Raw genomic sequence first — 23,602 nt, forward strand, 5'->3', positions numbered from 1 at the left:
GGTACCAGAGCGCCCCCCCCCCCCCACCCACCCAGAAGTACTCCTCAGAATCCTCTAGCTAAACCTCCATCTACCCCGAGACCTATTATCCACTTGGATGAGGAGCCCGTCCCAATGGAGGATTCCCCAGAGGGCCCAGGGGACCCTCTGGTGTGCCAGACCCTAAACACCCAGACAGAGAAGAAGGGGAGTGGTCTGACGGGCAAGAACCAGAAGGTTCAGCTGCTTAGCATAGATTTTTCCGCTATTTGGACATTGTCCCACTAATGAATAAGTCTATACATAATTTGGACATGATCCACCCATGTCTCCAGCCACCAAGTAAAAGTATGCTGGTGTTTCCTAGCCCAAGGATGAATAATATGACCCTTCCAGTTCCAATTTTTTCATGGAGGCATCAAAGGTGGAATGAAAACTTCCCACTTCCAATCGAAATAACTCAGCAATAGCTAACAAATTATATTCCTCCCCCCACCCCAACAGATGCTCTGAGGGTGGTGATGATTTGAGATTGGTCCTCCCCTGGGATGGGGAACCCTTCCTAAAAGCCCCTAATGATAAACACCTGGAAGGGGCATGAGGCGCACTCATGATTTGGCTGCCTTAGTGATGAGAGCTTCCACAGCTGCCTTTATGGTAGCCAGGGAACCCTTCATCTGGCTAGATGGCTTAATACAAGAACCAAACTCTGGTATCGCTTGCATGAGGCAAACACTCATAAAATTATATGAAGCGCTGGCCTTTATCTCGGCTTCCACTCTTGACTCTATTCGCCTTACATCACAGACAGCAATGGCTTCAGTAGTGAGCTGCTGTAATTTATGGTTGAAATATTGGCAGGCTGATGATACCTCCAAAAGCAGCCTCACAGCAGTACCTTTCAGAGGGGAAAAAATTTGGGGGGATGAGGCCTTAAAAGAAATCCTCATAGAGTCAAAAGATAAGAAGAAAGCTATGCTATGCCTGACATGTAAACCGGAGTGCACAAAAGGGAGGAGACTGTTCTCAGCCCTTTTTTCGCTCCCTCATCCTTCCTTGGTGGTAGGGATCGAAGTTTTAGGTCACAGCACTCCTCCTGGAACAGATCCAGGCCTTCCAGACAGGGCTTCAGCAACAGGACAGCCTTCAACACCCCCCCTCCCCCAAGCAGTCTAAGCAGTAGGCTTGAGTCCAAAACGTTTCAGAGGCCATTATAGAGGCCTCCAAAACATTTTGGAAGCCGAGGCCCTTTCAGCGGGGGAGGGTGCACTTAACTCTCCTGTCGCTTTCCCCCCACCGGTGCTCCATTTTTACCGAAACCCATGGGGAGGCAGCATACCTCCCTGCCGCCCCTTCCCCCTTTCGTTGGCATAAGTTGCTGGAAGTAGCGGCTGCACATGCACCCGTCGCACGCATGCGTGTGTCCATCTGCTGTACACTCAACAGGCGCACGCACAGCCGCTACTTTCGCTTATGGCAATGAAAGGGGGAAGGGGCAGCAGGGAGGTACGCTACCGCCCCATGGGTTTCGGTAAAAATGAAGCGCCGGTGGGGGGGAAAGCGGCAGGAGGGGTAAGTGCACCCTTCCCCGCCCTTAAGGAGCCACTGCCGCCGAAATGTGGCTGAGCTGTTTCAGGCTCAAGCCTACTAAGCAGCAGTTCTGATGCGGGGTGGGGGGTGCTCTTTGGTGGTCATCTCTCTGCACACTTGCACACCTGGGAGTGCACCGCATCTGTCCACTGGGTACTTACCTCCATCGAGGTGGGCTGCTCCCTAAAAGCAGGACACAAATCCCCCTCAATGCTTCCTGCCCACTCCAACCTACCCTTAAAACACAAGGGTCTCATGGGCAATTTAGCATCTCTTGTCAATAGAGGCCATAGAGCGTGTCCCAACAGTTCAATGGGGTACAGGCATCTACTCCATCATTTTCATGGTCCCTGAAAATGATGGCTCCCTGTTTAAAATGATTTAAAACTCTCAACTGCTACATACAAAAGTGGAAATTCAGCTTGGAGTCCCTAAGATCAATTGCGGAGGCCCTCCAACTTCTTGACTGTCTAATGGCAATGGACCTAAAGAGGCTTACTGGCCATCCTAATACATCAGGACAGTCAGGTGTGCATTGCCAATGCAAGGCCTCTTGGCCTCTCCTCAGCACCTTGTGTACTTACAATAATCTGCTCACCATTCTTAGAGCATCTCCACCTCCTGGGCATAAGGATATTGGCGTTTCTGCATGATCTGTTGCTAAAATCTCCTTCACTTCAGACAGGGACCTACAAAGCATCCTTCAGGTGCTCTAGGACCTTCTTGATCAACAGAGAGAAAAGCCAGCTCACCCCATCTCACCAACTGCTCCATCTGGGCGTTCTGATAGACATGCTGTGGGACGAATTGTTCCTACCCCCAGAGCACAGGCTCACTCTGGAGAATGGAGTGAGACAAGCCCTAGTACAGAGGTCCCTTCCACTGCTCTCCCTTTCCAGAATCCTGGGGCTGATGGTGGCAGCCATGGAGGTGGTGCCATGGGCATACTTTCATCTGAGGCCCCTGCAGTGGTTTCTTCTACCATTCCATCCGAAGATTGCAGTAAAATCCAGCAGATTGGTCACCCTGACGCCTCTGGTACCTCAGTTCTTGCACTGGGGGACAACTATTCCATACCTCTTGGTGGGAAAGGAGTTCCTGGATCCACCCTGGATCATCATCGCCACACAACAGGTGAGGTACCCACTACCTCCATGAGTCAGCTCAAGGAAAATGGTCAAAAGACGAAACACAGCACAGTATCAACGGGCTAGCCACCTAATGGCGCAGCGGGGAAGTAACTTGCCTAGGGAGCAAGAGGATGCTGGTTCGAATCCCTATGGGAAACATCTATATCAGGCAACAGCGATATAGGAAGATGCTGAAAGGCATCACCATACTGAGCGAGAGGAGGCAATGGTAAACCCCTCCTGTATTCTACCAAAGAAAACCACATGACTCTGTGGTTGCCAGGAGTCAACACTCATTCAGCGGCACAACTTTACTTTAACTCTATCAATTGGCTGGAGCTCTGAGTGATCTTGATGGCACTCTGGGCGTTCCAGTCCATCAACACTTGTTGATATGCACAGACAACAACATGGCAAAGGCGCATATGAATTGCCAGTGCAGACCAGATTGGGATCCCTGCAGGTGGAAGCAGTCCTTCTGTTCCAGGTGGTTTTGCCCTCACTTTGCCAAAAGTTGGTATACCCGGCGGAGTAGGCCTGGGGCAGGTCGGCTGTTCATAGATGTCTAAAGATGTAGATAAAACATCAAAACTTATTTGTACCATGGAATCATGATCTGTTTCCTCTTTACCTTGAACGATGGGTCAGGCCGTTTCCCCTGCCACCATAGCTTGGTGGTTAAGGATTTGCATGGCCCTGGCTTATGAATCCCAGTACCTTAGGACTCCCACTGAAGTGTTTGCTCATTCTACCAGCTGGTGCTTCCTCTGGAGTAGGCGGGGGTGCTCCCTCCATAGTTGGGGCTGAAGGCTGTAATATGTCCCCACACTGAGACATCCTTGGATTGCAGCAGCAGAGAATGGTGCATTGGTTCTCTCACTGTGAAGGCTTCTTCTTGCTGCTCCATCCAAGGATGTCTTGACCCTCCCTTCAGCACCCACGCCTCCTTTTATCTAGGGACCTTTGGGAGTTATTTTTTCAGACTGTCTGCCAGTTGTTCCTGACACTCTGGGTTTGTTTGTTTGTTTGTTTGTTTGTTTGTTTCATGGTTTGCAGTTCTGCTTGTTCTGTGTTTACTGATCAGTGTTTATCTTTGAGGTACTCTTTGCCTCTTGGCCTAAAAGAACTGAGTGGGGGCTCTGCTCCCCTGGCTCTTAAAGGCTTCAACTTAATTTGCATAGTCCTGCCCTCGAGCCACATGGAGAAGCATAACCCACACTGAGATGTCCCCGTGCTCCATTTCCCCACTTTGAGGAGCGGCTGCCTGATATGCTCTGCACTTCAGCAGCTATAAATTTGTTTCTTGTTCTTTTGTTTCCACCAAGAGAGAAGCCATTTACTTAAGGAGCTAACAAGCCCCCTTGTAACTTAACACAGCTTGTTCTGGGCTCATGGTTCTGAAGAGCTGTTTTCATTAAATTAGGTTTAATTAAAACATGCGGGTATTTAATTAACTCTGTGGCCCTCTGCTGTTTTCATGACTGCTTGGGGATATTTATAAAAGCCTAGCTAACAGCACCAGCTGGCCATTTGGAGGCAAATATGTGTGTTTGTGGCGGCTGCCCTGTCACTTTGAAGCCTGGGTATAAATACAGAGAAGGCCCAGGGCAAGCAGAAGGCCGATGAGCCAAGCCAGCCTGCTCTGATAACATGACCGGAAGGGCAAACAATGGGCTATCCCTAAAAGTGAGAAATCCAAAGGCAGGGCTCAGGACAGTCCATGATTTTGAAATAAAAATGGGGAAATCACATAATATGGCATTGGGTACAGAGATCAGGGTTTGGTTCTTTTCAAGGGTTTGTTTCCAAAACTCTCAGGGTTTGTTTTCTTCAAGTAGGGTTTGTGGCCTTTATGTTCCTGAAGAGTGGATTGGAAATGTCTGAGCAATATATGCTGTAATCTTTTAAACTGGGGGAGGGATTGAGAGGATTTCCAGAAGGCAAGGGGGGAAATTTACTTTTCCTGAATAGCTGCTTGTTTCTCCACATATCTAACAGAAACTTTGTTATGCAAGATAACCTATTGTATGAAAACATGCATAAGTTATACGTATTATGGAATTTATCTTTTCTTTGCATTGAATTTGGTCTATCTTGGTGTTCTGTTTTTTGTTTTTTAAAACACCTAATACACGCAGCACTGAATAAAGATTGGCTGATAATCTAGTGCAGTCTAGCTTGGTGATGAATATGATCTATCCTTTCAGTGCCCGATATGTTTATAAATGTAGTTTAGGAAGGAAAGGAAATCCAGCTGTGAAGTCTGGGCTGTATTTGCTTCTCTATGTTTCAGGGAGTGGTTGTCCTCTTAAATCCCCCATGTGTCCAGTGCTCTATGCCTGCTTCCATCGTGTGGAATAAATGAGCTTAGGAAATGTGAGGTCTCAGTAGGGGCATGTTCTTTCCCTACTTGGAACAATGAGGAATCCATCTTCCCAGTAAATATCTGCTTGCCTGGATTCCCCTGATGCCAAGCTGTGCTGTTCGTCAATGGGCACTTCACAAATGTGTCCCCAGTGGTTTCCTGGTCCCTTGAATCCAGCCTCTGGGTGAAGAAAAAGACTTGCTGATCATTTAGGGAACTGTAAATCTCCAGAGACCCAATCTGCTTTCCTTGAACTTGAGGGAATGAGGCACTCAGCTGCTAACCGTGCAAATCAGTGGGAGGCAGGTACCCCTGGCTATTTTTAGTCTGCCTTATGGAAAGTACTTGACATACTAGCCACTTTGTAAAAGTTGCTGGGAAAGCAATCTGATGCCTCAAGGAGTGGAACTGAGGACAAGAACTCCTTGCTACCAGTAGCCTCCTGGTCTCCTTCCACTTGGCATCCTATGCAGAGAAATGCCCCACATTCTCACACAGTTCATCAGTATACAGAAGTGGAGTTTGCAGTTGTGTCCTCAGTCTCATCCAATGCAGGGTGGAGATTTAATTAACCTTTTTTTTGAAACGGCACCACCTCTTATATGCCGAAGCCATTTGAGGAAGATTGTGATGGGCAGGAGGAAGAAAAGGGCAGAGTTGTTGGCTACTTGCTTCCTGAATCTGTGCAGCACTGAGGGTGGGGGGCATATCACTCTTTCTAACTTCTGCCTGAGAGAACCATGGATTATAATCTCAGTGGTGTCAGGATAATGGATTCATATTTGTCCCTTCATCAGGTCTCATTACCGTTTCTGTCAAGAAGACGAGGAAGCTGGACACAAAACATAATGAAATCCGGAATGTATTGGCTAATCATACTCTAGTTTTAATGACAAAACAGCATACAGAGGGGGAGGGAGAAATAAATTAGTCAATTTGTATGACAATTGGGAAATTGCAACTGACACCAGGGAAAAGGTTGCGGAATGTGAACCAATTTTCTGATGGAGCAGGAGCTAAGGGAGAGGGGTGGTGGTGGTGGTAGCATGGGATGCATCTACTTGGCTTTGAGTGCATTTCTCCATAAGAGTGAATGGCTGGTGCTCTCCTTCCAAAGAGAAAGTAGAAGTGAGTGTTCAGGGACCTCACTGGAATGATGGGCTAGATCTGTATCTGGTGAACTAAGACTTCTTTGGGGTGTGAGTGGAATGGGGAAAGCCAATTTTGTCCCTCCCTCAGTGGTCTTGCCTGTTGTGACTCTTTGTGTGTGGTGGGACATGGCGGGTGTCCCACAGAATTCAGTTGTAGCCACTTTGAATCAAGCCTGGTCCTTTGCTTAGTAATAGCCTTATCCTGGGTCTTGATCCCACTAGATGTGATGGAATGTTGGGCATCGGCTTATAGATGGATAGATCTAGAGAGAGAACGAGAACACATGGGGGCACGTAGAGGTGCCTAGGAAGATCTGAGGCCTCTGGCACTGGGGATGGGAGGCCAGCCCTCTCCTGCAAAATTGCAGTTAGAAACTGTTGTGTGTTAAATACAGAGAAGGCATCTTAGAGTTGTGAACTATGCTGTAAAGAGACTCAGCTGGGAGTGTGGTTGCATGGGGGTTTGGGCCACTTCCGGATTTACTGGTGAACTATACAAATACACCCTAAGGACTCCGACCTCCTTTTAAGGATCTATGACAGCCACTTCTCAAATGGCACTTTCCCAACATGGAGGTAGTTTCCATGTAGAAATAAAAGTGTACAGAGGATGTTTGCTGTATCGGACAGAGAAAGAGACCATAGCTCAGGGACAGAGCATATGCTGTGTGGGCAGAAAATCCCAGGTCCAGTTCCCCAGCTCTGCAGTGAAAAGGATCTTAGGCCTGAGGCTCTGCAGAGCCTTTGCCAGTCACTGGAGACAATACTGGGCTAGAGGCACCAGTGGTCTGACTCAATAGAAGACAGCTTCATGTGTTCAAAGCATGAGGATAGGTGGGGTTTTTTTTGTTTTTGTTTTTTTTAAAAAGCTCTTCATTGTGATGTTGTGTAATGCAATAATACATAACAAGGCTTTTTCTCAATGATTTTACAAATTGCAAAACACCCTTAGTGAGTGTCTATTTTGCTGAGCACACACATGCTCGGAAGCCACTGCAAGAGCTGTGGTGGAGGTGAAGCATTTCCAGTCTGAGATACGTGAATATTATTGACTGTAGACAGTAGATTTGTATGGCTCTTTATATTTGTATGGCTCTTTGTATGACACCCCGCAAATGGACCATAGTAAGATAATAATGAAGTATCTGTGGCAAATATCACAATTTGCTCCCTGCAACATGTATGACCCACAGAGCTATTCCCTAGATGCAAGTTGTCTGCCCCATCCTAAACTCCTGGTTTTAAAAACATCTTGTGCAGAGAGGACATGGAATTCTTTGGCTCACTGTATTTCAATTTGTGTTTTTCCAGGCTACTGGGAGTCTGTTCCGGGTGCGGGTAGTTGGAGGTTCTGCACTGTGCTGTTACCTCTCTCCTCAGGACAGCTGGCCTCTCTATCACCCCACTGTGGACAGGTAAGAGTTTCCACACACAGGCACAGCTAGGAAAGAGTGTGTAAGCAAAGAGCAGAGAAGTGGGGGGAGAACTATCCCCACAGCCTAATCCCTCACCAGAATTGTGGCCTGCTTTCTAAACCCCTCTTTCCCTTCTTTGGCCCAGTAGCCTTCTGCATCTCCTGCCCTGGTATCAAGAACAATCCTTCTTCTCATTGTACTGGGAGGAGTCATCATTCTGCTCAGTCATTTCCCCCTTTATTTATATTTGTCCAGTACCATAGGGTTAACTTCCAAATAGGAGAACTGAATAAGCTTGAACGGCCACATTGAAGTAAGAGGTATTTGAAATATTAAAACCCGAAGTCAAAATAAACCAGCCACAAGAGTGCTTCCAAAAGATGCTAAGAATTGGGCTTTGGCAAGCCTCGAGGAGCAGGGAGTTATGCAGCAGCTACCAAGGACACATTTCTGTGTGTGTGTCATATTCTTGGTGTAGTGATAAGGCCTGTTCTGCTCATCCCTTGGAATGTGAGATAGGGAAGTCAGTCTTGGGTTCACCCTGACCCATTGCGTAGAATGTCATGGTTGAATAGGATCATGACCCTAGCAAGTCAGGAAAGACCCTGACAACACCCTATCCCAGGGGAGATCAGTGGGAGCAAGAAGCAGATGGAACACTGACCAAGGTGAAAAGGGCTCCAGAGGCACCATTGCAGGGATGGAAGAGCTGCCAAAATCTTGCTGTGCTTGACTGGCCTCTTGGGAGAGCACAGCAAGCTCTCACAAGACTGAGAGCAAAATGCAGAGCTATTTAAATCGGAAGAGAACAGCACTGAGGAGGAGAGATTTGAAGGTGAGACTGGGGCTCCTGGGAGAGGAGTCCAGTTGATAAGCCACAAGGACTGAGAGAAGGAGGACACAGGTTGCTAATAAACCCTCTCTTGCCATAACTGAAGTGCTTGGGGGAAGGAAATAGAACCTGGTTCCCACCTGGGTCTGGAGTTGGGACTGGGAAGACCTGACATTCACGTTGTGTGGGAGGGATTTCCTTCACTCTGTGATCCAAGCCCTACTCTGTCTCCCTGTGGTTACAGTTTTGGGAAGTAGGGATGATTGCACAGGCCTTTGATCAATCTAAGAGATTGTGCTGAGGTGAGGCAGGTCTGTCCAAGCCTTTCTGGGTATGAGAGGTCAAAATCAGCATTAAATCAGGGCCTTTTTTTCCTCCCATCAGGCCCTGACCTGCCCTAGACATGAATCCTCATCACTCTGCCAGGCATGAACACTGGGCAACATCTACCTTTCCCTCATCTTTTAGCTATTTGCACTGAAAGTGTTCTTAGAGCCAGATCCTGCACCTCAGTCTTGCTGCAGGCCTCAGTGCTCCCGTTCCCCATGCATATTTAGCATATTTTACATCTCTGTTATGCCTCAGGCAAAGGATGGTGTCTCTTCCAGTAGTGGGAGCGGCAGAGACTCCCCCCGCCCACCCGCATTTGTCGCCTTCTTGCCAGGACTTGGCGACTCAGGTGGGATCTACCTTACGGCTAACTGGGAAAAGTGATTGGGGGGCATCAGCAGCACCGAGCTTCTGCACTGGCTGGCTGTAATTCAGCTGCCAAGATCAGCTTGCACACAGCTGTGATGTGGCAAGAATTTACTGGACCAGATAGCAGGTCAGAAAGCCAAGCCAGATTTTATGATCAGCCTCACGAGCCCTCTCTCTCTCTGTTTTGCCACTGACACAAAGGTGATTAGCAGGAACCAGGGACAGGGGTTCTTCTTTCAGTGGTGGCACTGCAGGGGAATTTTCCAAATCCACATCCTTGGCCTCTTTAACCAGCAGAGCCTCTGCTTGTGCAGCAGCTATAAAAGCCAGCAGTCAGCTCCAAGCATCTGCTGGACCAAAACTATCCATCTAGGCTGTTGTTGCACCCTGCCATCACGCTTTCTGGCTTGGAGCTCTCTGAGCTCTTGGCCCATTTTCCTTTGGAGCAGTCCAGGGTCTCTGTCCCTCCCAGATCCCTGCCTCAGTGGAGGCCCCAACGTGACCTGGAACAGGGTCGATCGCAATGGCTGACTTCTGCTACAAATCGCAACACTTGGAACTTCCAAGTGTTAAATTTGCCAGTTCCTTGCTGATTCCCTGTTGGTCTGGTAAGTCAGACTGCTGATCATCACAAGCCCTATTCACACGTTGCGTTCAACACTTGTACAATAAGTACACAATGGACACAGGTACAGATTTGTACAGAAGTACACTTATTCACACATTACATTGAACACCGGGGCAGCAGTACACTTCCTGTCTGTACTATGTAGGGCTTGCATGTATGTAGCTTGTATGTTTGCAGCTTGTAGCAAAGTCTGTCTGTACTTTGAAGGGCCTGTACCCAGGTCCACTTTTAAAATGAAGAGAGGCACAGTCATTCAAAAGAACACAGGAAGCCACCAGGGTCCATCTAGCTCAGTATTGCCTGCACAGACTGGCAGCGGCTTCTCCAAGGTTGCAGGCGGGAATCTCTCTCAGCCCTATCTTGGAGATGCTGCCAGGGAGGGCACTTGGAACCTTCTGCTCTTCCCAGAGCAGCTCCATCCCGCTGAGGGGGGATCTCTTACAGTGCTCACATATGTAGTCTCCCATTCAAATGCAAACCAGGGCAGATGCTGCTTAGCAAAGGGGACAATTCATGCTTGCTACCACAAGACCAGCTCTCATACAAACACATGTACATCATGCAGCATGATTTCTGAATCGGGGACACCTGATTGCAGCTGCCATTCTCCAACTCGTACTTGGTTGATAGAGCTAAATGTATGCAGCTCATTCCCTCATACCGCACTCCCAGCGCCCTAGTTGTGCACTGTGCCTGGCAGCCCCTCAGTGGCAGCGGCAGCACTGCCTCTCCTGTGGCGTGCACAGCCGGACGCGCATTGCTGTCGAACAGTCACAGAGGGGCCCATGTATTATTAATGTCTTTCTGCTGCTAGCGGAATTCTAGTCAAAGATAATGTTAGCTCAGATAATGTCCCCAGGAAGCAGGGAGTGAATCGGGCTGTCATTGTGCTACGGCACTCGTTAATTGTGTTGTTTGCTGCCCCAGGGGCTTTTATGGGGATCCTTATGGGGAAGTTGGTTGTGGGGCAGGCAGGGGGAGATGTGGGAGAAGCCACAGAGGGAGGGAGGGACCACTTTATGGTGGGGGGAGAAGAAGAAACCCTTCTGTACACATGGTCTAACACCCTCAACACAGGGATCTCTGGCGGAGGGGGTGGCTGTCACTTTTGGTATGTGAGAAGAGGCTCATCACAAAGGAATGTGCCTATTGTAGGGATGAAAAAGGTTAATTCTTTGATCTGTTTCCTGGTCTCAACTTGAGTGCTTTCTTTGTACCCAGAACCAGACAATTGTCTGGCTTGGTTCTGCTCTGGGACTAGGATTGCCAGAGCTTGCAGCTTTTGTTGGATATGTAAACTCTGGGGCGTAAACTTCATGGTGGGGAGGGCTGAAGCCCTCTCAAGGATTTCCTGGGGTGGGCAATGCCCTGCTGGGCTGCCAGGCGGTGGTGGAGTGGCTCAAGCCGTCCGGATTTCCTGAGGGAGCAGTGCTCTCCTCTGCCAGGTAGCATCAGCAAGCTCTCATGTTCATCAGTCAGTTGAACAACACAGGTGGCCCTGTGTTGTCTTTGTAGCAACTCAGCAAGTTCTTAGGAGGCACGGCTCCTCACAGGGCCATTTCACTCTATGATTCTCTGATTAGAAGTAGTACAGCAAGGGAAAAAGCTAGTGGTGCTGAATACATGCAGGTGCTCTTCCCAGAGCGGCCCCATCCCCTAAGGGGGAATATCTTACAGTGCTCACATTAGTCTCCCATTCAAATGCAAACCAGGGTGGACCCTGCTTAGCAAAGGGGACCATTCATGCTCACTCCCACAAGATCTCTCCTCTCATGTGCCCCGTGCCCCCCACCCAGAAATGGAGAAGTCTATGCCCCTGTGTAAACTGGCCTCCTGCACCTTGTGTGGGAAATGTGTTCCTGCTGCAAGGAGGTTGTGGCTGCTTTGGGGGAATATCAGGACATACCAGCAGGCCCCTGGAGTGGGCCTTAGTCGCAATGTGGCATCAGCGTGTGTCCGCAAAGAGGCGTTATATCCAGGAGTTAATCAGTGGGAAAAGACATGCTTACCCAATGGCTAGGAAGAGAGTACTTTGCAAATGTTCAGAGAAACTCTTGGTTCTTACTTTGCCAGCTCCAGGGCTGGGTCCGGGCATCGAAACCTGTTCAGAGACAAAATATCAGGTGCTTCAAAATATCAGGTGCTGGGGAAGTGGGGAGTGGTGCAGAGGAAGGCAACGGTGGGGAAGGGCTGCTGGCTGCATGCCCTGGTTGTGGGCTTCCTGGAAGCACCGCCCCCCCCCCCGCCCCCGGCTGGCCATAGTGGGGAATGAGAACTGGACTAGGTGGGTCCTTTTGCCTGGTTGTCCAGCCGGGCTCTTTCGAAGTTCTAAGATTCCATGATGAAGCTCCAGTTAACTTGCAGGTCAAAACATGGGACTGGCGGGTGGAAGAGAAGATTATTCCTTTAGTGAGGCTCCAGATTAAAAGGTTGAGGGTGTAAAAGTGCAGCTGTGCAGGGGCCTTCCCCAGAAATCCTCAGAGGTAACTGCCCTTCTCTCTCCCTCTTCCTTTTCTCGCTTAAGAGCGGACTGTTGCCCTGAAAATCCTTCTCTGCCTATTCAGCCAACCGTTCCCTCTCCAACACAATCCTGCTTGAGCTCTGGGCAGATAACCCCCTGAAATAACACTTGGAATGGGGCCTGTCTCTTCATGCCTATATTGGGCGACTGAGAGCAAAAGCGAGCTTTATTCTGGGGGGTGGGGTGAGATCCCTCTCTTGTTTGACCCAGGATGGTATTCTGAACAATCTCAGCACCATGTCGTCAGTAAGTGCCTGGCAGGATCTGTTGTGTAATGCCCACACTACAGCCCATTGGACTGAGATAAACAAGACAGTGGGCATTAGGAGAGATAGATAGATAGATAGATAGATAGATAGATAGATAGATAGATAGATAGATAGATAGATAGATAGATAGATAGATAATTTTTTAAGTATCAGGAGAGGATTATTGCTATTTGAAGATGTGCTTCATCAGTTTGTCCTAGATGTGAAGGCCCATCGCAGCTCCATGACTGTGTGGTAGGAACCAAGGTGCTTTTCCTTCCCCTGTCCCTAATGGGTTGCCCTCCTTGTCTGTACAGGCCTCCGTATTAAACCCATTCTGATCACCAAGTGTTGCCATCATTGTCGTCATGCATCTAGCACCATTTGTGGCAGCAAGCAATAGCGTGACTTGTCCCCTTAGCTAAGCAGGGTGGGTCTGCCCTGGTTGCATATGAATGGGAGAGTTGATGTGTGAGCACAGTCAGATATTCCCCTCAGGGGATGGAGCCGCTCTGGGAAGCGCAGAAGGTTCCAAGTTCCCTCCCTGGCATCTCCAAGATAGGGCTGAGAGAGATTCCTGCCTGCAACCTTGGAGAAGCCGCTGCCAGTCTGTGTAGACAGTTCTGAGCGAGGTAGACGAATGGTCTGACTCAGTATATGGCAGCTCCCTATGTTCCTATGTAATGTCCATGAGCAGCAGCATGAAGAGTACAGAGTATCAGCAAGAAGTCAGGCTCCTGCCCTGAAGAACTTGCAATAAGGATCTAAGAGCAGCCCTGCTGGGATCAGGTCCAGGCCTGTCTGATCCAGCACTCTGTTTCCTTGAGTGGCCAACCAGACAGCTCTGGGAAGCCCACAAGCAGGAGATGAAGGTCCCCCTTTTCTCACCACGGTTCCCCTGGAGCTGGTACTCAGAGGCACACTCTCAACCTGGAGGTAAAACAGAGTGATCAAGAGTCACCGATAGATTTGTTTTCGATGAATATGTCTAATCCTTTCATAAATTCAACACAGGAGGGAGACCACAGAGGGGAGGGAGGAAAAAGGAGACGAAGGTAAATGTATGCATTCAGTTCAGTTACATGTAGTAAAGCTTAATTTCAGTAGGGAAAGAGAACTGCAGAGTTTTGTTGCATTTTGGTTCTCAGCATCTGAAAAAATAAAACGAAATGAGTTGCATTTGGGGCACTCACCTGGCTCCTGCCTTGCGCCTGGTTTCTCCTACAAGTGTGCGCAACCTGTGTCCCTGCGAAAGGTTTTCAAATTGAATGGTGGCTTTTGTGGGAGGAGCCTGCCCCCTGCTGGCTACAATGGGGACTCGGAAATCTCCTGCTCTGTCTCTTCAGTCCTCAGGCTCTGTGTTGTGCTGGCAAAGGAGCCATCCTCTCACCCTTTGTGTCGCTTCGTTTTATGGATTGCTCTCAGTCCCCGTGTTCCTAAGCCAAGGGGACTTGTGCTTTTAGAGTGAGCTTCCATTGAGATGTCGTCTTCTGGACTCAGGATGCTTCCATGACTCCTGGGAGTTGCTGTTCTCATTATGTTAATCATTGGGGCTTCTGTCTATGGATCGTAACATTGAAGACCAGGCCCCAGAGCCTGTGTCGTCCCGCCACAAATAACCACAAGGATTTCTCCATTCCCACTTTTCTTGCAGAGCACTACAGTTTGGTGGTCCAGGTGGCCCCAGCCATGTGAAACTGGTGATTGAGTGGGATGTGAGCACCAAAGAATGGTGAGTTATTTGGCTGAGGCATAGCTTAAAAACCAACAAACCTACAAACCAGACTTCCAAAGGAAAGTGGATTAAAGCTTGCCTGGTTGGGGCTCCTCAAATCCCTGCCCATCTTAGGAATCTTGGCCTGAAGTCCCAGTATAGCCTACATGAATTTGAGGCTTCTGTCCTTGGCATTTATGCCAAGGGGCTGCTGGTCCCTGCTGGAGAGTTTGGGATTTAGGGTTTCATGACATTCATGCAGTACTTGGTCAGCTGGCTGAGGGTATTGCCAATTAATGCAGCTCCCCAGGGATTGGGAAGGGATTGCAGACTACTTGCTTGGTGTCACCTGTCTACCTTATGTGGAACCAGATGCCTCTGTCCTTAATGGAATTGCCACCAGGCGTGGGGCACTGCTGACCTGCTCATCTGTATTTTTTGCAGCTTATTTGGCAACATCCAGGAGGAAGTGGTTGAGGATGCAGAAAGTGTGAGGCTGAAGCAGCAACTTCATCAGCAGCAGCACAGCTGCACTCTGGATGAATGTTTCCAGCTCTACACCAAGGAGGAACAGGTATCCAGGGAGCAGGGCCGAGGGCATGCCGGGATCGAGTGTCATGACTGATGTGATGAGAGCAGGTCCATCCCAGTTGGCTGGCAGATCACAGAGTAATGGACTTCCTGCACGGGAATGGAAGTGCCCATCTGCTCGTCCCAGCCCCTCTTCTGCTCAGAGGTGCCCTGCATTTAGCCTAGCTGCTCGGGGTTCCAGAAGCGGCGGGAATGATCCCACACAGCAGTGCCCTGTTCCCCTCATTTAGGTTGCTGCCGAGTCTTCCCGGGTGTCTAAACCTTACAAAGCCACAGGTGGTTCTGTCATCTCTCCCTCTGCAGCTGGCCCCGGATGATGCCTGGCGCTGCCCCCACTGCCAGGTGCTTCAACAGGGTACTGTGAAGCTCAGTCTGTGGACATTACCCGACATCCTCGTCATCCACCTGAAGCGCTTCCGGCAGGTGGGCGAACAGCGCCACAAGCTCTCCACACTCGTGCACTTCCCCCTGCGTGGACTCGACATGGCTCCCCACGTGGCCAAGCGCAGCCGTGGCAGCAAGTGGGGTCCCTGGAAACACCCCGCTCCGGAAAGCAGCCCGAGTAACTTCCTCTATGACTTGTATGCTGTCTGCAATCATCATGGCAGCATGCAGGGGGGACACTATACAGGTGAGTGTGCCAGTGAATGGATGGATGGGCACTGTTGGTGTAAGCATTTAGCTGGGTAAGTGCTGCTGAAGGCATGAGTCTGTCCAGATCTGGAGTGGACAGTGTGTTGTCATGGGCTGTTACCAATATTATTTATTTATTTATTTTATTTACGTTTATATCCCGCTCTTCCTCCAAGGAGCCCAGAGCGGTGTACTACAGACTTGAGTTTCTCTTTCACAACAGCCCTGTGAAGTAGGTTAGGCTGAGAGAGAAGTGACTGGACCAAAGTCACCCAGCTAGTTTCATGGCTGAATGGGGATTTGAACTCGGGGCTCCCCGGTCCTAGCCCAGCACTCTAACCACTACACCATGCTGGCTCATATGCTTCCATATGAACAGGCCTGTGCTGAAAGAGGGACTGTGGGTGGGTGGGGGAATCCAAATTCTACATCAAGAAATGACCAGTTCTGCAAGATGATCACAGAAGAATCATGTGCATGTGCATATGGTTTCCAATTCATATTTAATTCTGCCTATGGACATATGAAGCTGCTTTCTATGAAGTCAGACCATTGGTCCATCTAACTTAGATGTCACTTTATCTACAGTGACTGGCAGCAGCTCTCCAGGGTTGCAGGCAGGGCTGTTTCCCAGCCATACTTGGAGATGTCAAGGACTGAACCTGGGATGTTCCATATGCAAAGCACATGCTCTGCCATTTAACTCTGGCCCTTTCCCCTACTAATGGTGTGGAGGGGAGACCAAGGAACTATCTATCCACTGTACTCGAGTCCTATCTTCTGCCGGCTGAAAACCCTCCTCAGACCTTTTCCTGCTTCTGAGTTTTTCTTGGGCGCTGCCCACAAATTTGCAATCTTATTTCCAGAGCTGGAAGCCTTAGAAACTCACCAAAATCCTTGAAAGACATTCCCTCTCTCTGCAAGTGGTGCTCCTATATGATACAGTGATAGCCCTCCATCTTTATGGGTTGATTGAGGTCGTCATGATCTCCCAGCAGTGTCCATGAAGCTGGAAGGGAGTTTAACCCCTCCTGCAATTATATCCCTCAGTCTCCACACTCCACTAACATGGCTCCCACTCTGTTCCCAGCCTACTGCCGCAATGTCTTGGATGGTCACTGGTACAGCTATGATGACAGCACCGTGGAACCAGTCCTGGAGGATGAAGTCAGCACACGTGGTGCCTACATCCTCTTCTACCAGAGACGCAGTGTCTCCCCAAGCTGGTCTGGAGGAGGCTCTGTCAGAGGTTGGTGGGGAAGCAGCTAGCCAGTCGTGTGGCACTGTTGCTTACGACTTTCTGGAGACAGAAGTGATCGATATCTTTTGCTAGGGAAACTGACACGTGCCTCGGAATCTGAAACAGGAATTAGCTTGGATTCTCTCTCTCTCTCTCTCTCTCTCTCTCTCTCTCTTTCTCAAACTTCTATACCACCCAAACATTCGCCTCTGGGCATTTTAAGACATAAGCCTTAAGACCCATGCTGGTATAAGTGATGGATAGGAACCTTATTTTACCCCAGAAGGATTATTTACTTTCTGTGATCATTGCAGGTGCCATAGTATAAACTTCCCATTTCTAAGAGCCATGAGCTTTCATCAGGAATCATGGCACACCTCATTTTTATGAAGTTTAGTTTTTGATGCAGAAGTTGCCATTTGGGGTGACACTACGTGGGCAAGGATCCATTTTAAAACCCCTACCTTCCACTCTTCCATGCATTTTTGTGCCTGTTTGTTTCTCCAAGCTTCTGCTGTATCTGTACCACTTTCCCCCCCCTGCAAAGGCATCTAGTATAGAAATCGAAATAATAATAATAATAATCTTGCTTGATCACAACCCATTGGAGATCATGTGGTGCACATGATATCATACAAAACTCATTGGCTATGTGACAGTATCAGAGAGGGCAAAAGAAATCCGCGCGCTAAATGGGAGGGGGAAAGAGAGAACACTTCCCTGTTGCCCAGGCAACCAGGCTGACATTATCTGCCTTGCAGCACTGGTGGCTTCCGTGCCTGCCAGTACTGCACAGCAAGATTTTTGCCCAAGTTCAGCGCTAGTTGTGTGTAGCTGCACATGGCCATCTGAGGTAGATGGGGATGTGTATTCAGATGCCCATCCCTTTGAAACGAATGCAGTGGGAATGTTGACCAGGATCTGCTTTTGGACATGCCTCCAGATGCATATGCATCTGTATCTGGGATGTGCATTTGGATACACATTCATATGCTCTTCCCTGCCCACATTCTGCCACAATTGCATGTGACTGGATCAGGACAAGGAAGTGTTAGGTTGGTTGCCTTGGCAATGAGGATGAGTTAACCTTGTGAAGGGATGTGAATTATCATCAGAACAGGGGGTGGTGGGCTTTCACGGGGGTCAAAATAATTCACGAGACACACACATACTCAATTTTGGCTCTGCACTAGTCAGGAAGGCATTGCTTTCTATGTTTTAAAAATAAAACTGGCTTCCTATCCATCTCTAGGGCTGGTTCACAAGATCAAAAGCAATGACAGTTAACCAGAAAGCTCGAATTACTGGCAGGTGTGTGCTACCACAGAGAGGGAAGCAAAAAACTTCCTTATTCTGGATTGGTAGCATGTCAGCCTGATATTTAAGCAACATTGATAGCCCAAGTTCAAATCTGAAATTACCAATGTCAGTTAAATCCTGTCAGGTTGATGCCCTTCCAACCCAAGATTGGAAGGTTTCTGTGGGAGTGCGCACCCACTAGTAATCCCAGATTCCTCGTTAACAGGCATTGCTTTTGATGGTGTGAACCAGCCCATAGAATGGGTTGAGCAGGACAGGCTATATCTAGTTCTCCAGTCATAGTTAGTTTATAAGTTTCACAAACAGTAGCAAAGGGCAAGTTGTCCACACTGAAGGACAACAAAAGAGTTTACTAAACAAATCCCAGATGCTTTAGGAGAAGGCTGAAAATACCCAACGTCGCCACCCAACTTAATAATCTGTTACAGTCAGAATACTATATCACACATCATACTGTTGGGTTGGGTTTGTGTGTTCAGTCCAATAGGCTGTTTTGCCTTTCCGTCATTCCTTGGATGACGAAGCCAGTAATGCACTGAATGCACCTACGGCATATGCAGCCAATACAGCTCAGGAGTGAATGTGATCCTACAGCGCAGACCCCACCCCTTCAGTGCAGAAACAGAGAGAAGGCTCTTGAGACAAAGCTCTTCTTTTGTTCTGTGGGTTTACTTGCAGGTTCCACTAGCTCTTCTGTCTCTGAACATTGGCTGGCACGGCTCGGGGGAAGCAGCACGCGAGAGAGCCTGGTGTCGCGGAGCTCCGCCACATGCCCATCTCTGCCAAAAATGCCTGACTCACCCTCCCTCACCAATGCCAGCACCAGCCAGGAGAAAGGTGCCTGCTCTCCGCTGTTTTGCTTGATACACACACACCACACACTGTCTAGCACAAAGCCTCTCCTTTCCATCTGGCTGGCTTCTGTCTCACCCAGGGGCGGATTAATCTTTTGGCTGCCCATAGGCAGCCAAAAATCTGCCTCCCCAGGGACAAGAGTAAGGGGGCTTGTGGGGGAGGGAAACTGAACTCTGTTGTTTTACCTTGAAAAACACTGCTGTGTAGCGGCGGAGCTTCTGCCCGCCTCCGATCATCTCAGGAGATGAGGTCAGGCACTGGAGGACGGTGGCGAAAGAGGTCCTCCCTCAAGGCTGGCTTACTTGCAAATGACACAGAGCGGGCGATTTCGGGCCTGTGTGTGTGTGCGCACATGCGCAAAGACCCGAAATCACCCATTCTGTGTCATTTGTGAGTAAGCCAGGCTTGAGGGAGGACCTCTTTCACTGCCATACTCCAGTGCCTGACCTCACCTCCTGTGATGGTTTAGGAGGCAGGCGAAGCCTCTGCTGCTACACTGCAGCATTTTTAAAGGCAGGAAAAAAAGAATTAAGTTTCCCTCCAGATGCCGCTCCCCAAGATTTGCTGCCATAGGCGACTGCCTATATTGCCTATGCAGTAAGCTGCCATTCTTCTCACCAGCTGGCAGGGTATAATTTCAAGAGCACTGCTAGACACGCAGAAGTCTGGGCTTTTCCCATGGTTAAATGGCTCTTGGTAAGAGCCTCTGAACTTGGGTCCCAGATCAACAGCTTCAACCTGCCCCAAGAAGCTGAATAATAATAATAATTAATAATTAAAAAATTGTTAGCCACCCTATTGTTCTCTGGGAAGCTCACAACACAATGTTTAAAAAATCCAATAAAACACAACAAATCGTGACATAAAACAAATCCTAAAAACAATGCAAAACATTCTTAAAACTTTTTTTAAAAAAAATACCAATTTTAAAAATCAGTTTTAAAATGCCTGAGTGAGCAGAAAAGTCTCCACCTGACGTTTTAAAAGAACAAAGTGATGGTACCAGGTGACCCTCACTGGGGAGGCTATTCCTTAAATGGGGTGCCACCACTGAAAAAAAGCCCTCTCCCTAGTAGCCACTTGCCTTACCTTGTTTGGCAGGAGCACTTGGAGCAGGGCCTCCGAAGAAGATCTTAAGGTCTGAGTCAAGACATATGGGGCCAGGCACTCTCTTAGGCTTAGGGAACAAGCCACACAGGTGCAGCAGAGGCAAGAACTCACTCCAGTTCTCCTGACTCTCTGCCTGCCTCACTACACATACTGCCAGGGGCAAATGTTCCTCAGCCATTTTCAGCCCCAGTCACTAGCTCTGTGTTTGGTCCTTCCATTGGCATAGCTAGACCTATGCACTTGACCATACAGGCTTTCTTGCTCCCATGTGGGAACATATTTGATTATGCTGGCTTTCTAAGAATTAGCTCTTAGCTGGAGCTCTTGCCAACTGTCAGCTTAGGTATCCGCTGTACTCCCTGTTGTGGGGAGGGGGAATATATGGCAGGGCCCCAGAACCAGGGGAGGGAGTTGCCTTCACCCTCATCCTCCTTCTGGACAGGATAGAGCTGGCTCCTCTCTGGGAGACTGCAGCTCCCTCCCTCCCTCTCTGCTCTTCCACCTCCTCATCGGCCTGGCCATCTTTTAAGGTTGCCTCGCAGGCGGGACATCTGGACCCTGCCCTCCCTAGTCCTGCCCCTGAGTACTTTATTGCCCCTTTCCACATCCTTCCTTCCCTGGCAAGCCACATCACTCGGCTGATGTCATTAGCAGGCGCCAGCTGACTCACTTGAAGGTGCGCTGAAGTCCAGCCACCCAAACTGCCCACACTTTCCCCACCCATTGTGAAGGTCTTTGGAGGGACACTCACTGCACCCAGGATGCCATGCTGCTCTTCAGCTCCCACTGCGCTGCCGCTGCTGTCAAGGTCAGTGAGGGGCATGGGCAGGTCAGCCAGACACCAACCCTTTCTCTTTTGCTTTCTCTTCTAGGTGGCTTTGAGTCGCGGCCCCTGGTGCGAGGTGTCCAGGGCAGGAGTGTCAGCATGAAAGTTTCCCCTGGCAAGGCCAAGCTCGGAGTCCCCAAGCCCATCCCTCTACGTTGGTCCTTCAACTCCAAAGAGTGGCCGGCAGAACCGTCTGGGGAGCTGGTAGAGTACCTGGAATCTGGACGTAGACCTCGGTTCACTAACGAGTCCATTGTCCCCCTCATGACCAAAGAAGGGGAGGACAGTGGGACTTCGCTCACCAAAGCCAAACTGCATCCTGTGCTACCAGGCATGGGCACCACTGAGAACACTGGCAAAGCACCCCCCACTATGGAAAACCCTGGCACCCTGAAACGGGCAGGGAAGCCAAAGGAGGAGGTAGGCGAGCAGCCACGGACGCCCAAGAAACTGGTGCTTTCTCTCAGCACAGTACCTTCTGTAAAAGACGAGGAATGCAAGAGCAAAGCAAACATCAACGGGACCTTGCGCACGGGGACAAACCTGCCCCTCTCCAGTTACCAGCCTAAGGGCAGAGGGATCCAAGACCCAACGTTCACTCACTGTGTTGGGGAGAGGGAGCCTGAAAGTGAGAGGCAGCCAGAGGGGAAGCTGGCTGTCTTCAGGGTAGGCTTCCTCAGGAGGGACCCCAAGCGGCACAGTGAATCTGATAGACATGGTCTCCTGCCTCAGGTCATGGGCTCTTCCCGGGCATCGCTCTCCAACGGCACGTTGAGTTCCATCTCCGCAGGCAGAGCAAACAGTGCATTGGGCCGCAGCTCCACAGAAGGGCTGCCCAATGGGCGGATCTGCCGTTCTGAGTTGGACATCAAACGTGCTCAGAGTTCCTGCAGCAGCAGCAGCAGCAAGGGGAGGAGTGACTGGCTGCTGAGCCGGTCAGCCTCTCTCTGCAAGGCAAACCACAGCCTCTCCTTGCAGGGTTGCACACCACCTCTAGTCCTCGAGGGGGTTTCCTGTTTCACTCTCCAGCGGGCAAGGTATCACACAGCATCCCTGGGCAGGAGAATAGCCGTTCCAGAATCCAGCTTCTGAACTAGTCTGTGGTTCCAGCTGGAAGGACTGAAAAAGTGCCAACTCTTATAGGCACTTGTAGGGTCTCGGGGCCTCTGGATAAAATCTGTTGATTGCTGAAAAGCTTGGCTGGTGCTTGCTTCACAAGAGGAGCCATCACATCTATGGGGTGCTAAGTGACACCGTTGCCTTGCCCAGAAATGAAGATGAAACAGGGACCTTGTGGACTGTGGGGTTAGAATAGGGGAGAGATATAAGCTGGGGGATCTTAGAGTATTTATTCTATTAAAAAAAAGTGAATTTTATGGATGCCAATGTGATGATATGCTGTTTTATGACTGTGGTTATTTTGGTACCAGGTTGTGGGGAGGGAAATAATAGGAGAGGAAAATCTAAACATTGCTCTATGCAATAATCCCAACTTTTCTATTTTCTGCAGGCATTTGGGTTTTACAGATCTATTTGTTATTAAAAATGTCTCAAATGAGTGGTGAGCCTCAGTGATTTTGAGAATTGAGAGTGGGTATGGGTAGGGTAATCCAGGGGTTGTCAAGTGGGTGAGATCAATTTTATGTTATGTTCTGAATGTAAACACCATTTTTCATTTATAGTCTTACAAACAAAAAAGAAAACATAGCCCTGCTGGATCAGGCCCAAGGCCCATCTAGTCCAGCATCCAGATGCCGCTGGAAGCCTACAGGCAGGAGTTGAGGGCATGCCTTCCCTTCTGCTGTTACTCCCCTGAAACTGGTACTCAGAGGCATCCTGCCTCTGAGGCTGGAGGTGGCCTATAGCCTTCCGACTAGTAGCCGTTATTCAACACTATTGAATAACAATACCAAATGCATACAAAATAAACTTTCAGCAGCAAAGCATGAATATAACTAACATAAACTAAATTTTGGGTGAGATTAAAAGCTTTCTGGATCAGAAAGCTCCTCTATTTAAAACAAGGAAAGAAAGGAGCCAGCATAACCTCCTTGCAGAGGGAATTCCAAAGGTATGGCACCACCACTGAAAGAGGCCCGGTCTCTGGCAGCCGCCAACTGGATTTCTGTTCACTGCAGACCAGAGAGCTTGGCCTCCATGGTCCGTTTTAAGGGCCAAGCAGGTTCATGTGGGGGTAGGCAGTCCTTAAGGTAACCTGGCTCCAGACTGCTTAAGGCTTTAAAAGCTACAGCCAACACTTTAAAAGTCTGGTGTACTGATTGGCTGGAAATTAACACTGCTGCATCCTTCTGGAAGCCTTTAATGTTTAAACCGTAGGGACAAAGATTATGGGAGCATCTCCGCCTCCTGCCTGGAGCACCATCCTACAACACACGATCAAAACTGGATCCCCGTTAGAATGTGATATTGTTTTGGGTATCTATGGGTGCCAGACACAAAGTATAACCAAGTTACCTTGCTTGGGGCTGCACATCATACAGGCATCTTACCCTGACAACCAGATCTGACACAGGAGATCTGTGACTGTATCTCCCAGCTCCCTACCCCTGCCTGCCCCCCTCCAATTTCAAAGCAACTGCAGGGGGCTTCATTTATTATCAGGAAGTAGAGACATTTTGGATTTGGCAGCAAGGGAAGCATTGGTTATTTTGGTGAGCTCAGTTTTAATGGAGTTCAGCACACAGAAAGCAAATTGGAATTGGAAAAGAGAATGTCAAGACAGCAGAGGTAAGCA

General features: G+C 49.1%; 2 protein-coding genes across 5 annotated transcripts in view; both read left to right on the plus strand.

The window, feature by feature from the left end:
* USP43 (ubiquitin specific peptidase 43) overlaps nt 1-22,405 on the plus strand; it is a 141,196-nt gene extending 118,791 nt beyond the window's left edge. For both annotated transcript variants that reach the window (XM_053291042.1, XM_053291043.1), the window contains exons 9-15: nt 7,527-7,630; nt 14,213-14,290; nt 14,717-14,846; nt 15,167-15,494; nt 16,587-16,745; nt 18,735-18,893; nt 20,894-22,405. In XM_053291042.1, the coding sequence (XP_053147017.1) occupies nt 7,527-7,630; nt 14,213-14,290; nt 14,717-14,846; nt 15,167-15,494; nt 16,587-16,745; nt 18,735-18,893; nt 20,894-21,939 (2,004 nt within the window). In that variant the 3' untranslated portion in view covers nt 21,940-22,405. The remainder of the gene's footprint in view (nt 1-7,526; nt 7,631-14,212; nt 14,291-14,716; nt 14,847-15,166; nt 15,495-16,586; nt 16,746-18,734; nt 18,894-20,893) is intronic.
* A 117-nt stretch (nt 22,406-22,522) lies between these two features.
* LOC128342902 (testis-expressed protein 47-like) overlaps nt 22,523-23,602 on the plus strand; it is a 34,841-nt gene continuing 33,761 nt past the window's right edge. For all 3 annotated transcript variants that reach the window (XM_053291062.1, XM_053291068.1, XM_053291067.1), the window contains exon 1: nt 22,523-23,595. In XM_053291062.1, the coding sequence (XP_053147037.1) occupies nt 23,535-23,595 (61 nt within the window). In that variant the 5' untranslated portion in view covers nt 22,523-23,534. The remainder of the gene's footprint in view (nt 23,596-23,602) is intronic.

Source organism: Hemicordylus capensis, chromosome 2 (genome assembly GCF_027244095.1).
Source record: "Hemicordylus capensis ecotype Gifberg chromosome 2, rHemCap1.1.pri, whole genome shotgun sequence".
Taxonomy (NCBI): Eukaryota; Metazoa; Chordata; class Lepidosauria; order Squamata; family Cordylidae; genus Hemicordylus; species Hemicordylus capensis.